The 15,959-nt window shown below is 39.2% G+C and overlaps 1 protein-coding gene across 11 annotated transcripts in view; it reads right to left on the bottom strand.

Annotated features, from left to right (window-relative positions):
* Window positions 1-15,959, bottom strand: part of FAM184A (family with sequence similarity 184 member A) — a 133,384-nt gene that overhangs the window by 45,003 nt on the left and 72,422 nt on the right. For all 11 annotated transcript variants that reach the window (XR_011497702.1, XR_011497701.1, XM_070496387.1 and 8 more), the window contains exons 7-9: window positions 8,255-8,416; window positions 5,056-5,177; window positions 4,251-4,401 (exon numbers count right to left, since the gene is read on the bottom strand). Coding sequence is in view for 9 of the 11 variants with exons in the window: in XM_070496387.1 (XP_070352488.1) it covers window positions 4,251-4,401; window positions 5,056-5,177; window positions 8,255-8,416 (435 nt within the window). In the remaining 2 variants the exon portion in view is untranslated. The remainder of the gene's footprint in view (window positions 1-4,250; window positions 4,402-5,055; window positions 5,178-8,254; window positions 8,417-15,959) is intronic.

The following is a 15,959-nucleotide window of genomic DNA, read 5'->3' on the forward strand; positions in this document are numbered from 1 at the left end:
TGCTATTTTAGAGAAAGTGGTCCAGGAAGATCTTCTTGAAAAGTTAAGATTTGAGCAGAGAATTGAACAAAGTGAAGAAACAAGCCATGCAGATCTGAGGAAAGTGGGTTCCATGGGGAGGGACTGGCAGATGCAAAGGCCCTGAGATGGATTAAGCTTGGGATGTGTGTTCCAAGAACTCCAATAGTCCAGTATGACTGTGAAAAAGAAAGGCAGAGAGTGGCAGAAGATTATGTCGGCAATGCAGCCCGAGGGCAAATCATGAGGCTACTGCAGGCCATAGTAAGAGTGTGGATTGTACTCTAAAGGTTATAGGAAGCCACAGGAGGGTTTGAAGCAGGAGAGTAACATAATTCGACTTCACACTGAAGAGCATCACTTTGGCTGGTTGGATAATAAATTGCAGGTGGGCAAGAACAGAAGCAGGGAGAGCACATGGAGGTTCCAGCTGCAGTGCAGGAGAGAACTGCAAGTGGCTTGGACTAGGGGGGTAGCAGAGGAAGTGGTGAGAAATGAGCAGATCCTGGATGTGCTCTGAAGGGAGGGCAGTAGGAGATGCTGATGCACTGGCTGTGCAGAGAGACAGGAGTCAGAGATGGCTGAGCAGTGAGCAGACAGCAGTGTCTAGGATGAGCAGTCTGGCTTAGGTTGAGGGGTGATGGAGGGGTGTGTGGTGTGATGTGTATTCAAGAGTTCTGTTTCTACCCTTTAATTTAGATATCTATATTGAGACGTCTCTATTTCATTGTCACTTCAATATTACAGCCATACTAAGCTTCCTAAAATAAAATTGTCAGCATGTTATTCCCGTCCATAAACCTTTGACAGAGTCTCAGTTTAATCAGTACACTTTGAACTCCTAAGCCTGTAAGTCAAAGTTTTGCATAATGACCTCTCTCCCCAACTGTCTCCACCTCTTGTTTTTCTGAATTCCTCACAGTGCCTTGGAGGTAAGAGTATTCAACAAAATGTTTGTTGAGTGAATAAAAATATTAGTGTTCATCCTTCACCCTGTCCAAGAGTCATGCTAGAGCTGACCTCCTCAATGAAATTGTTCCCAATCACATTGGCTATATCGCTCTTTCTCCACCCCATACTCCTACCAGTGATATGCTGGTGAATGTGTACCAGCTCTCCAAAAAAGAAAGGCCTGGTGTGTAGCATTTGCTGATATCTGTGGTGTCAACACTCCCACCATGGATGACTGCAAGCCACCAACATGATGTCCCGAACATGCAGCTGGGAAGACATGCACACAACAAGCAGCGACCGTGCGCTGGCAGGAGTCACTCCCAGCCACCATTGCTCCACGGCGCAAACGGTCCAGACCGTTTATAAAGTCGCTTACTGCAGTGACTTTTATTGTAGGTATCTGTATACAAATCTTCCTCCTATTAGATTATAAATCTGTGGAGGGTAAAAATTGTGTCTATACACAAATGGCTATAACCAGTTAAATGACCTCAGGGCTTCAGAGTTCAAAATGGAGAGTCAGACCCAAACTAGGTAAATTCCACAGTTCTATGTCTGATCTGTGTGTCTCCTAAATTTCTCAGTCTGCTGCTCTGAACGAGGGCATTGGAATATGAAGTCATATTGGACCCAAAATAAAATCTGCCTTGAAAAAGGTGAAGTAAAGGAATATATGGTGGCATTTTAGGATCACAGATAAAAAATATGATCACAGAGGATTCTATATGACCACTTTTCTTTAGACAGAGTTGAAGAATAAGACAGTAGCTCTTTTGCTGTAAAGGAATTCCATTAGCTCAGAAGTCTTGGACTAAAGTGTAATCACTGGAAAGAAAAAAGAGCACAATGAGATATTAAAAGAAAACTAAAATAGTGAAACTAAAAACCAAAAGAAATCAGACTCTGATTGGAGCTGAGAATGAAAATAGTAGCTTTTGGAAAATTTCGAAAGTAAACAACATCTGATTCAAGAAAAGTGAAATTCTTAAGCTTTTCTATGCCCATTTTTTGATAGGTAGCCATGAGGGTTAGTTTAAATCAAATTGAACTCTCAAGAGTTTAAATTCACATGAAAGGCAAATTCTATTCAGTTTTTGCTCTAAGTAGGATGAAATACAGGTAAGCTACGGCACAGAAGGAGACTTGTGTCAGTTCACTCAGAAATAGTTAAAATATGTGAAAACACAGGTCCTATGATACTTTTCATAATATATGCTTCTGCCTAAGCCCTGGTTGTTTCAATTCTATTCCCCACTCTTACTCCTTTAATATCACAAACTCCAAGCCAGGTCTGTTTTCCCAGTGTGGAGCAGTGTGGGCAGTGCTGGGGGTCAGGGGATGAGTGAGGCCAGTAGCAGCGAGGACAGTGAAATGCTGTAGGGTCAGGGCTGTCGGGGGAAGGCCACGAGGAACAGGGCTTAGCAGGAGTCAGGCAAGTGGAGGTGGCGGAGTGGGCGTCAGAGCACAGGCTCCAGGAGTCCATCCGAAGGGCCAAGAAGGAGGTGCGCTGTGTCCCTAACAAAGTTCCATTAGAAAGTCTGTTGGTCCTGCTGTAACTTTTTGTCATCTCACATGCCTGGAAAGAGTGAAACCTTGCTAACATAAGACCCACTTTCACTTTAAGGTGGAATCCTTTGTTTAGTTTTCGTAACTTTCCTCAGGCACAGATCATCTAGGAGTGCAGCCGTTATTTGACATTATCTACGGTAATGTGTATGCCTGTACACCTTAGATGCGGGGAGAAAGGAAGATACTGTGATTTTGGAAATGGCCTGATGGCACGGAGCATCATAGAATAGTTTTACCTTTGGAGGCAATTAATTCCTGGTAATCTTAATATTTATAGTTAAACTGCTTTGAAAACTGACTAAAAAGCTGGCAAAAATTGGAGCCAATAGGTAATACATTATTTTATAATACAGAGAAACACAAGACGTAAAGTATTATGTCCTCTGAGGAATGAACAGTGCAGAATAGACATCCAAAGAGAAAGAAAGAATATCAGAGAAGCATGGATGAAATCTGACAAGAGAGATTAAATGAATAATGAATAAAATAATTTAATAGAAAACAGGTGGGAGAAGAGGTGGGGGCTCCCTTTCCAGTGCCGAATCCAGCTAAAAATCGTCTATGTTCAATACTTTCTCATTGAAAAACACGGCAGACTTTTAGGGATGATTTTCATTTTTATCATATAAATGAACTGATTAAACCTTCCTAAGCACAGAACTTCATAGTGGAGTAGCACCACTCTAGCCAGTAAAGTCTGTCCTTCTAGGTTCCTAAGTAGGTACAGAAGGCAACTCATAAGCAATGCTAACATGGCTGGCACTGTTTCCTTGTTCTTATTTTTGTCAGAGTTTCAAAGGTTTCAAATTTATTCACAAAAACTCATATATATACATGTATGTATATTCCCCTTTCAGAGTAACATTATAAATGATTATGAAACACCAGACACAAATTGGCAGGCCCCGAGTACTCTTAAACGACACTACATCGATGTATCTATGTAACAAATTGTCTTACAAGGAGCCTATCCTGTTTATTTTGAAATTCATTATGATCAAAAATAGAAAGATAATAGTGGATTTCTAGCACTAAATTACCAAGCTGCTTCTTATCCAAGCTCTGCACTTGCTTGTCAACTGGTGACTCATACAGTAAGTCCCATTTAATTAGTGGCTCTGCAGGAGAATGCTAAGAATTCATAAATTTAGAAGTTGTGTAAATGGGTGAAAATTCTTTTAATTATAGTTATAAATGCTCTGGAAATAAGGAAGCATGACAAAGAAGACAGATGAGGAAGACCACCACCTTTCACTTACGCCATTTTGAAGCATAGCACGCAACATCCTATTGGTGAAAAAGAAGTTAAACTGCTCACTTCTGGTAGGTGGTTTTGGGCAATCACGGTACATATGATAACTTTTACCTTCCGTTGCCCAAATGGTATCTAATGGTGTGAAAAAAGATTTCATACTTCCAAAAGATAGGTACCATTTCCACTTAAACTCTCTAATGTGTTCAGTTCAAATATTAAACCAAAAAACTGTAAATTCTTCTCAGTATCTAGGACTGCATATTTAACAATTATTTAGCACAGTTTCCTAAGTTTATAAATATGTCTCCTTGCTTTTACACACTTAAAAAATTTTAAGTTTGCCCTATGAAAAATAACTAAATACAGTGAATTAACGTACAATGTTTTATGAGATTTCCCTAGCTAGAGAATGTCAAGGAAAACAAACCTTAATCAAGTACAGACTAGTAATTACCTGGTTTAAGAGATCTTCCACTTTCTTCTGCCATGAATCCCTGGCTGCATTTTTCTCTCGCTCTTTTAACTGCAAAAGTTGAGACATTGCTGACTTCTTATCCTCTTCATGTTGAAGCCTTAACTCCTCACGAAGTTTAGAACACTCCTGTCTAAAATAAAACAAATGCATTTACTTTGTAAAGAGAATTACTCCTCTCAGTAATTGCAGTACCATCATGCACTGCATAACCATGTTTTGGTCAACGACGGGCCACATAAATGACGGTGGTCCCATAAGTACCATATGGCCTAGGTGTGTAGTAGGCTAGACCATGTAGGTTTGTGTAAGGACACTCTATGATGTTTGCACAATGACGAAATTGCCCAACAATGCATTTTTCAGAACAAATCCCTGTCATTAGGCAGGTTTCCTAAGCATTTAACTAATCCTCCTCAAAACTCTGTGACTCAGAGTAAGAGTAGATTATTTTATAGTTAAGGATTATAAGGTAAATTGGTAACTAACCCAAGATCATTGATTTATCAACTTATCAATGGCAGAATAGGTACCAGAACAACTAAGTCTTCTAACTTCAGGTTAGTGCTTCGCCTATTTTATATTTAAGAAAATGAAATCAGAAAAAAGTAAATCTATATTCAAGCAGAATAAAAGAATTTCAGTTTCTCTGTATCTAATCACAGGAAAAATTCATTAAAAATGCTGCTACTCTGCTTTAATAATAAGACAATATAAGCCATATAACAGAAAAACATATTCTGCACATCTGTATTGGTAAGATGACATTACAGAGTAAAAAATGTACCTAAGATTTTCAGTCCATTTTATTTCTAAGTCGTGGGCCATCTTGTCCACTCTGAGCTTCTCCTCTTCCTTCATGGCAGTAAGTGTTTCTTCATACTGTTGCCTTTCTTGTTCTAGCTCACCCTGAAGAACAGAAACTTTTCAATGAAGACTAATCACCAAAAGCAGTCACTCTCGTTGTTTCAAATAAGAGTTCTTGCACCATGACTTTGAAATTCTTACAGCACCATAATTAATAGTGCTGTGAACGACCATTGCTCGAAATTTTCTGACAATAAAATGCCTGGAACATGTTTTATATTTTAAATGTCTTTGTCTAAACTATTTAAAATAATTTGTAAAATTATAAGCCTTAATAAAATATAGTTTGAAGTCAGTATAATTAGTCATCTTAACTAAACCTTCCATGTCATGGGTATCTAACAATAGATTGATTATCATCAATTATCTTGACAGGTACACACATTACATAGACAGATATGATATTCAATCTCATTCATCTTCATGTTTAAAAGTATGCTATTTATTCAGCGCTTAAGAATATAACTGTACCCCACTGACATGACTGAAATAATTATGAGAAAATTAGTCTATTTTTATTATGTAACTTCAAATTAGTGCTCCTTATGTTTATCGTTATAGTACTATGATATGATATATATGAAATCCCTGTAAATTGGCATAAATCAAGTGGCTCTCTGGAGCCTGGGGCTGGTGGTGACCTGTTTGGATAGCAATGACAACCATTGGTCCCCGCCGGCAGCGTAGATGCTCTGCGGCTACAAGAGAAGAGGAACAGCTCATGGTCCATCTTTGTGTTACCACGGTGACCCTTTCTGGATCACCCACTTGCTAGCAGCATGTGTCGTAGCAGTTGCTGAGGGGTGTTATCCAGGTTAGTGGGAAGGAAGAAGTCAATGCTGAAATTGCCATTCTACATCGTTGACCCGGCTATTAGACAGTAAGCACTGAAAACTGAATTCAACCATCTTAGCCAACTGTCCTTTTCTCTAAGTATTCAGCTCTAGGAACTATGTTCCACCCAAGGCAACGTTAAATGCAGTAGAATTACTTAAAAAGCATTTCTTTTACTGAATGTCAAGCACTTTACTAGACATTATTGGGGCAGGAAAAGAGGTAAAGAAAACACTTGCTCTTAAGGAGCTTACACAAAGTTGTGGTAAACCGTGACGTAGCACCGATACTTTCTCAATCAAAACTGTCCAGGAGAACAGAAAATGAATAGTTGATAAGGTTTTGCTTGAAATTTTTTTTTTTTTTAGGAAGATCAATCCCGAGCTAACTGCTGCCAATCCTCTTCTTTTTGCTGAGGAAGACTGGCCCTGAGCTAACATCCATGCCCATGTTCCTCTACTTTATACGTGGGACGCCTACCACAGCATGGCTTGCCAAGCGGTGCCACGTCTGCACCTGGGATCTGAACCAGCAAACCCTGGGCCGTCGAAACGGAACGTGTGCACTTAACTGCTGTGCCACTGGGCCGGCCCTTGAAATATTTATTATGTTCTGCTATTTGACAGAACAATGTAAATACGAGCAAGGACCTTAAAGAAATGAAACTGAATCCACAAGCCTAATTCTCAGTGCCAGGCTGGGGGTGGGGTAGGGGGAAGCAACCCGGATAAGACACCTGATGGCAGGAGGTGGGCATGCACCAAGGAAAGGGACACACAGCCTCTAGGCACCATCTCAAAACCACTTATATTCTACCCACATTCGTTAGAAACATTTCCACTGTTTATTTTTAAATCTATTTTTCCACCTTGACAATATCATTTTCCTGTTATTTTGGACAATGGAAAAAACACCTCTTAATGCAGTTTGGCCATACACTTCAGCTTCATGCCACAGTGCTAACACTGAGGTTATAGTCGATATGTTTGGCATCACATAGATTATATATATCATGTTGTGTATTATACCAGCACTAAATTCCAACCTATCCCTTGTTACATCTTAACATTGTCATATCACATAGCAACTAGAGACAGGTACAGAGAAGGAAAAGAAGACTCAAAGAAAAGGAAATAATCTGTTTATTTTGTCACAGAATTTAACAACAGAATATAATTAGTATTAAAAGTATACATATAGAGAGAATATAATTGTGTCTTATATAAAATAAAAGTGGAATTAAATATGGACCATACACACCAGGTACACCTCCAGTAAAGTGTCCTTAATTACATGCTTTTGAAATGTTACCAATTCTAAGCTCAAAAAATACAGACTAAAATAATATTAAATAAAAGGCAACATATACTAAGTGTTTATTTTGCTAGCACCATGCTGAAATGTTTTATCTCACTGAATTGTTACAATTGTGGTGTGAAGTGTGTCATTATCTCCCACCCCTCCTGCATTGTTCACATGAGGAAGTGGAGGCTTAGAATAAAAAGTTACACACTAGGTCGTGGATCCAGAATTCACACCAACCCATCTGACTTCACAGTCCACTTTCTAAATCACCTCTCTGAAAGAACCCCTGGTTTTATGGATTCTTTTCTCTGCTAAGGTAGTGTAAATATTTGCTCTGCTCCATGGGAGTGGAAAGAGAAACACAGAGCCTTTCTGAAATTTGTGGTCTCAGAGAACCGCTTAGTTGCCATACATGAGAGGTCCAGCTCTTCCCAGTAAAAGAATTGTGTATGCTAGTTTTTATGGGTTGAACTGTGTCCCCCAAAATATATGTGGCAGTCCTGACCCCCTAGTGCCTCAGAACGAGACCTTGCCTGGAAATAGGCTCAGAGCAGCTGTGATTATTTAAGGTGAGGTCACGTTGGAGTAGGGTGAGCCCTTAATCCAACATGACTGGTGTCCTTATAAGATGTGAGGACACAGGGAGGAGGCCATGTAAAGACAGGGGAAGACAGTGAAGTCATGCTGCCACAAGCCAAGGAATGCCTGGGGCTACCATGGGCTGGAAAAGGCAAGGAAGGCTCCTCAGAGGTTTAAGAGGCAGAATGGCCCTGACAACACCTTGATTTTAGACTTTCAGCCTTCAAAACTGTGAGGAAATAAATTCCCGGTGTTTTATGCCAGCTAGTTTGTCGTATTTTGTTACGGAAGCCCTAGGAAACTAATACACTAATTATATACAATGTGGTGTTTATAATAACCTTTAAGCAAAATGACTAACTTATATTTTTACCTTGATTATAGCAGGATTATGAAATTACCTCAGCATTTAATAGAGCATCCTTGGTGTCCTTCAGCCGGCCTTTAGTCAAGTCAAGCTCATTCTGAAGTCTTTCCTGCGAGTCCTGAAGACTAGCAATGAGTCCTTCTGCAGAGCCAAGACCCTGTTCTCTCTTCCTTACCAGATCCTGGAGGCGGCCGATCTGCAAACAAGCAGAGTACTTTAACACACCTCATTGTAACTGACCAGCACACAGTCATGTTTTTCTTCTTAAAGTCTTTTCTTTAGTTGTAATTTTACTAAACGGATCTTTTTTGATGAATCTGGAAGAAGCACTCAAATAATTACGATAGCCTTCATCTGCTGATTTTTGAAAAAAATCTCTATATTTATGATTTCTCTTTTTCATGACAACCACATAAATAAATGGATATACTTCAAGCTCCCAGTTTAACAAAGAGAATTCCTGGTACTATCATATAATCAAATACCTATAAAAAGGAACTGATGCAAGATATAGATTGCAACAAAGATTGAGAAAAAAATATTTTTCTAAGTAAAAATATTTTTAAAAGTGCCCTTTAAAATTGAACCACTTAGGGGCCAGCCTCATGGCGCAGCGGTTAAGTGTACATGTTCCGCTTCGGCTGCTGGGGCTCGCCGGTTTGGATCCCAGGTGCAGACACGGCACCGCATGGCATGCCACGCTGTGGTAGGCGTCACACATATAAAGTAGAGGAAGATGGGCATGGATGTTAGCTCAGGGCCAGTCCTCCTTAGCAAAAAGAGGAGGATTGGCAGCAGTTAGCTCAGGGCTAATCTTCCTCAAAATAAAAAATAAATAAATAAATAAATAAATAAAATAAAATTGAACCACTTATATTTCATTTGAGCCCAGTCCTCCTGTTATTTATAAAGGTGATTAGTTTCAGTCAATATTGATAAGCTGGTAAATGTATCATAAATTAGAATAAGTTGTGATTTCTGTGTTTTTATACAAAACTTGTCTCATGAAATTGTTGAGTTGAATTCATACACTCTTGAAATTAGGAGAAAAGAGACAATTTGTTGATTAAGCAGATTCATACCCTCAAATTATGAGAACTAAAATCCATAAACAAAATACTTTAAAATGTCTAGGAAAATGCTATGAAGTACAAATCTTGTTTTTATGAAATGGCAAAGCCTACCAAACTCCACAAAATGAAAACTTGTAATTCAAAAATACTATCTGAATATTTCTCACTGTAAACACAGACATCACAAAGAAAACTACGCAAATTCTCCAACCCTGTCTGACTCACAATGCCGCACCCCACCCCCCCATGGCCTTCCTGTCCCCTCTCCGTGCAGGTGTATGCTGATCAATTCCAGTGATGGTAGGACTTATCTTGTTAGCATCTTTAAAGTGATGCTAAACTAACCACATAAAATGAGTGAGGAGCCCCCATTTTTTCTGTACACAGAAATACTTTCATAGCAAAGGATTTATCTGTTTCTTCAAAGTTTAGTAAAATTGATCCATTAAAACCCTCTGGGCCTAGAGCATTACTAGATACATGTTGGACTGGTTTTTTTAATATTTGCCATCTTAACCATTTTTTTAATAAAGACTGGCACCTGAGATAACTTCTGTTGCCAATCTTTTTCTTTTCTTCTTCTTCTCCCCAAACCCCCCCAGTAAATAGTTGTATATTCTAGTTGTAGGTCCTTCTGGCTCTGCTATGCAGGATGCCACCTCAGCACGGCCTGATGAGTGGTGCTAGGTCCATGAGCAGGAACCCAACCAGCAAAACCCTGGGCTGCTGAAGCGGAGCACACGAACTCAACCACTCGGCCACAGGGCTGGCCTCTGTTGGACTGCTTAATTTCTTTCATGGTTATAATTAGTTTGGTCAGGTTGTTCAAGTACTAGCAGTCATTTTAGAAATTTAAATTTTTATACAAATATATCTTCTTTTCTAATTTTTAAAATTTACTGGCATATTTGTATATAGTATTTATTTACAATGTTTTAAAATTTTCTCTTTCACTGTATTTATGTCCCCTTTTGCTATTTTATATTGTTTACTTGCATCTTCTATATTTTTTGTGTTGATCTGGCTTGCCATAAATGTGTATTATAGGGGTGAATGAATGAATGTAAGGAAAAGCAGCTGTAACAGAGTTGAAAGAGTATTGAACTTAGCAGAAAATCTAGTTTCAGGTTCCTAGTCTGCCACTATAAAATTGGAGTAAAAATACCTACCTCACAGAGTTATTATAATAATTAAATTCAAGGATATATGGGAAAAGATTCTTTAACTGGAAAGCAACATACAAATGCTAGGTGCCAAGCAATAAAGAAGGGACAACCAAATTTATCAACATAGAGAACTTTCTTCCACAATCCAGAAAATTTTCAGAGGAATAAGAGTTAACTGTACAAATACAATACACAAAAAAACTTAGAACAGTATTCTAGTTACTACATAAAGAATTAACAGAGAGGATCTGTTCAAGAAACTGAGAATCTAGAGACAAAATGAGTATGTTTAAATAGGCAAAAACTTTAAAATTCTGCACAACTAAATATAATAAGCAAATAAGTGATGAGCACAATGATGAAAGTTTGTTTTCTAAAATATAATAAAAATGGATATGTGTGGAACACATCTGTTGTCTGCCAATATCCAAATCTCCTTTAGTCTTTTGGGGAATCTCCCCTTCTTCCCTATTGGTCCATGTGGTCTCAGTGTGGCTTCAACCCAAACTCACCTAAGTGTAAACCAATAACGTCATCTCATTCTGTTGGGCGTGGGGATTGGATCAGGGCGGGCACATGGTTTAAGCCTATCTACTCACAGTGATCTCAGGACTTTTAAAGGACTTCCTAAAAAAGTTTTTTCCAGTTGCACATGTGCTAAGTGAATGTATGACCAAAGCATGAAGTCAACACAAAGAGAACAAATCCAACTCAACAGAAAAAGAGAAACTGAATTCCAATGTCTCCTATTTCAATTCTGAATCCGGTCACGCCTGATGCGAACATTACCCTGGGACTTCTCAGTCATATGATTCAATAATTTCTTTAGGCCAGTTTGAGTTAGGATTTCTGTCATTTGCAATAGAGATCAATACTCAGATTCTTCTTGATAGCGGGCACATTCAGGAAATACAGTTAAGTAGAAACCTCCTCTCTGGAATATCCATCCACACTTGCTCTTCTCTACTCCATTATTCTCCTTGCACCATCGGAGTCATTTTTTAATAAATTACAAACATGGACGTGAGTGTAAGTCCCGCTGCCAAGAAGCACCCACGTATTTTTACTTAGAATCTTCCAAATGCTTCCCGTTTCCCTCAGGATAACGTCCAAAATCTTTCATGCGGTTTACAAGGCCTCCATGGCATAGGCCCTGCCTAACTCCCCAGCCTCAGCCTGGCAGCTCTCCTCCTTGGTCTTTACACTCATTGGGAAGCTGAGTGGCACTGTGGTTGAGAACTAAGTTCTGAAGTCACACCTCCTGGATAGGAATTCTGGCATCACCTACTTACTAAGTTACCTGGGCAAGTTACATAAATTTTTTGTGACTTAGGAACTAATATTTACTGCATAGGGTTATTGTGAAAATTAAAGGACCGAACACTATGAAGGAGAGACGATGCCTAGGACACAGTAAGAACTAACATTTATTATTATTATAGTTGCTATCACACTCCATCTATACCAGCATCCCTCCAACTCCTGGAAACTTCTCATGCCTTAAGGCCTTTGCATAAGCTTTCCTCAGTTTATTCTTCTGGTAACTGTTTAATCATTTACCACCATTTTGCAATATGTCAGACGTGTAATTACTTGTTTCCATATCCATCTCTCCATGAAGGCAGGGACCGTGTCTTACTTATCTACCAATGTAACCACACTGCCTAACACAGTGCTTTGGTGCCAAAAACCATTCATTTATTGAATAAATGAATGAGTTAAGAACAGAAAAAGTTCATATATACTTAGTACAAATTAAGAAGAACTAAAATCTCTTTACCATCTCAAGCTGTAGGTGTTCAAGACCTCAATGCCTTCACTTTCTGGACCTCGTATTGTACCTGGGTGGTTGCTAGGCCATATGCCACGTCTAAGCAGAAAAAGGCAATTCCCCTCAGCTCTGGAAGCATCTCCAGAACATGAAAAGAGGAACAAAAAATGCTTCTGTGTGAATTAGAAAAAGACGTCCCATTCTTCTAGGCAGACAGAGTTCTGTGGACATTTAAGTTACATCTAAATTTCTTCTACTACAAATGACACTGAAATTCTGTCAGTAATCCTTAATTATTTGCTTAGGTTAAATACCCAGAAATGCATGAGTCAAAGGACATGCCCATCTTTAAGGCTTTTGTTTTTTTGTTTGTTTGTTTTTGCTGGGGAAGATTCACCCTAAGCTAACATCTGTGGCCAATCTTCCTCCTTTTTCTTTCTTCCCCTCCCCCCAAAAAGCTCCAGTACATAGTTGTGTATAGTTGCAAATTCTTCTGGCTCTTCTATGTGAGCCACCACCACAGCATAGCTACTGAAGACAAATGGCGTGGTTCTGCGCCTGGGAATCGAACGCAGGCTGCTGGAGCAGAGTGTGCCAAATTTTAACCACTAGGCTATCAGGGCTGGCTCTTTATGGCTCTTACAATTGCTGCTAAATTCCACTCTGGGAAAATTCCACCTTTTTATATTCCCATCAGCAGCTTTTGAATGCTTATTCCTTTACCCTTATCAACACTGCACGGTCTCACTTAATTTTTTATCACTGTTAATTTTATGGTCATGGAAATGGTGTCTCATTGACTTCATTTCCAGTTTTTAAGTTACAGTAATGTTAAAATTGTTTTTTCATGTTCTTCAGCCTGTTAAAAAAAAGTTAGGGTGTCTCTATTTTTCTTATTGCTTTGTAAACACTCTTAAGGTGTTAAAGACATGAATTTTTGTTACTCATACAATTTGCCAACCACTTATTCCACCCTTCCTGGTTTTTCCTCTCTCATAATTTTACTTACATTGTGTTTTGATACACAGAAGTTTTAGCTTTAACTGTACAAACATTCTGTTGTTTTTCTTTTTTTGAGGAAGATTAACCCTGAGCTAATATCTGCCAATCCTCCTCTTTTTGCTGAGGAAGACTGGCCCTGAGCTAACATCCACGCCCATCTTCCTCTACTTTATACATGGCATGCCTACCACAGCATGGCTTTTGCCAAGCAGTGCCATGTCTGCACCCAGGATCCGAACTGGCGAACCCGGGCCGCTGAGAAGTGGAATGTGTGAACTTAACTGCTGCGCCATTGGGCCTGCCCCACATTCTGTGTTTTTAATTCATGACACTGCCATCACGTTTCAAAAGGCCTTCTTTGTCCTAAGGCTTATCACTTTTTTCCTAACCCTTAGCCCCATCTGGAACTTTTTTGGTACGAGGTTGAAGAAGGAATCTAACTTCATTTTTCTCTCCTTTTCCATTTACATATAGTCTTAGAAGAGCAGTGTCATCCACTATGATTCAGATTAAACCTGCTAACTCTGGCTTCTATCCTACTTTGCTACTGAAATGGTAGAAAGGTCCTCAGAGAACTTTTGAGTGCATAACCTTGTCAGGCCTCAAATTCTCACTTCTACTCACTCTGACATCGAGGCACTTCCACCCTGCTGGAAGTGGCTGCCTTCATGGTTTTCTGATATCCATTAATCCCTGTCCTCCTGCTTCCGCTTCCTCTTCCTTGATCTCTTTCCCCGGCTCTATGAATTCCATATTGGTGCTCTCCTTCGCTACCGGCAGTCTTCCCACGAGCTACCTTTCGGTGAGCTCTTCCACTGAAATGGCTTCAAGAAGCACTTCATCTTTAGCTCCAAGCCTCAACTCTCTACTTATTGCCAGCCTAGATGTCTTACAATGACCTCAAAGTTAGCACATCCAAGCAACTCAATGCCTTGCCATTCCAGTGTATTTTTCCTCCTGTAATTCCTATCTTCCAATGGTGGCATCAGCATCTGTCCAAATACCTGAGTTAGAAACCTGAGTCACTTTCCACTATTCACCATACCAAGTCCTATAAATTTTATCTTTGAATAATCTTCACTGCCTGTTTTACTTTCCTAGTCAGAATGCTAATCATCTCTTGCCTGGACTAATGTAACAGTATCTTAACTCATCTATCCAACTCTGATCACCTGTCCCCTCCCCACACAATTCATCCTCCTACTGCCACCAGAATTCTTTCTCTAAGATCATCCGATAGTATGGTAGTTGCTGTTCTGTTGCTATTACTCTATCATCAGGATAAACTCTAACGTCTTTATCATGGCACTAGAGTTCCTCACAATTTAACTGCAACTTTCCTTTCTACCCTATCTTTTGAGAAGCCCCAATGGTATCCTGGGTCAAGTGCCCTAGTTCTCAACCAGGGTCGATTTTGCCCCCAGGCAGTGTCTGGAGACATTTCTGCTTGTTACAACTGGAGGGGGAGGGATGGTATAAGCTACTAGTATCCAGTGTGTAGAGGCCAGAGATACTACTACACATCTTAAACAATTATTTGGCCCAAAACTGTCAATAGTGCTGAGGTTGAGAGACTCCAGTGTAGTGACACAAAACTTTCTATGGTTCACTGAGACATTATAACTCCCATTGTCTTACATTATAACTGTATTTACATGGTTCTTCATACCTATACTGTCTTCCGTCATTCCTATATCCGGCAAATTTTTTCAAAGACAGTCTCCCACGTCACATTTTTAAATTCTCCAATATCACATTCTCCAGAGCTTTTATGAACTCTATGGTCAGAGAATCACTCCCTCCTCTGGACTCTAAAAATATATTGTATTTATCACCCAATCATAGCAGCCACTTGAAAGAGTTCCCTGACATTTGTCAAAGTGTCCCTACCACCTAGAAGGTATCATGCAGGCCACAAATGTTTCCTAAATCATAAAAATATGCAAATATTACTGATGCTACTGGACTCTAGTTCCAATTTTTCTGGGGACCAATCTAGTAAAAAGTAATGAGAACTACAAAATTGTTCCTATTCTTTGGCCCATAATTTCATGTAGGGCAAGAGCTAGACAAAAAAAAAAAATTTTAATGAACAAAAGTATTTATAGACCTGAGACTTTATCCTCTTGCCAGTAAAAATAAGGCCCTGATGAGCAGAGTTGAGAGAAGACCTCACTAATCCCCGGGGCTCCTGAGGGTCTCGGGCCCGTGGCTGAAAGATGCCTTGGTGGTCACTGACCAGTACACATACCTGGCCTTAGGAAAACCCCATCTTGCTGCTGTGGCAATGGCCTTTGAATGACAACCCGCTCCCCTCAAACAAGAGGGGGCAACTCCTTAAAATTATCACCATTTATAATAATAAAAAATATTAAAACATTAAATCTTCAACAAAGAAAATGTTTAAGCAACTATGGTAAAGATACATGATGGAATACTATATGAATATTTTAAATGACTAATATGTAGACAAAGTTAATACATGAAAATATTTATATGGAATGAAGTTTTGTAAATCAAGTACACAAAGCTTTTGTGAATACAGATTATAACTACATTAAAATGCACATATATATATTAAATTCCATTAGAAAATCTGGAATTTTGAAAACCTTTTTCATGTTCTTAGTTTTTTTAATTGCTTAAGTTCATAAAGAGCAATACTCAGAGGTTTCAGCACCCACCAATCAGTGACTCTGAATGACATATAGATATCCCAGAATAGAG

This window comes from Equus asinus, chromosome 24 (genome assembly GCF_041296235.1).
Source record: "Equus asinus isolate D_3611 breed Donkey chromosome 24, EquAss-T2T_v2, whole genome shotgun sequence".
NCBI classification, from domain to species: Eukaryota; Metazoa; Chordata; class Mammalia; order Perissodactyla; family Equidae; genus Equus; species Equus asinus.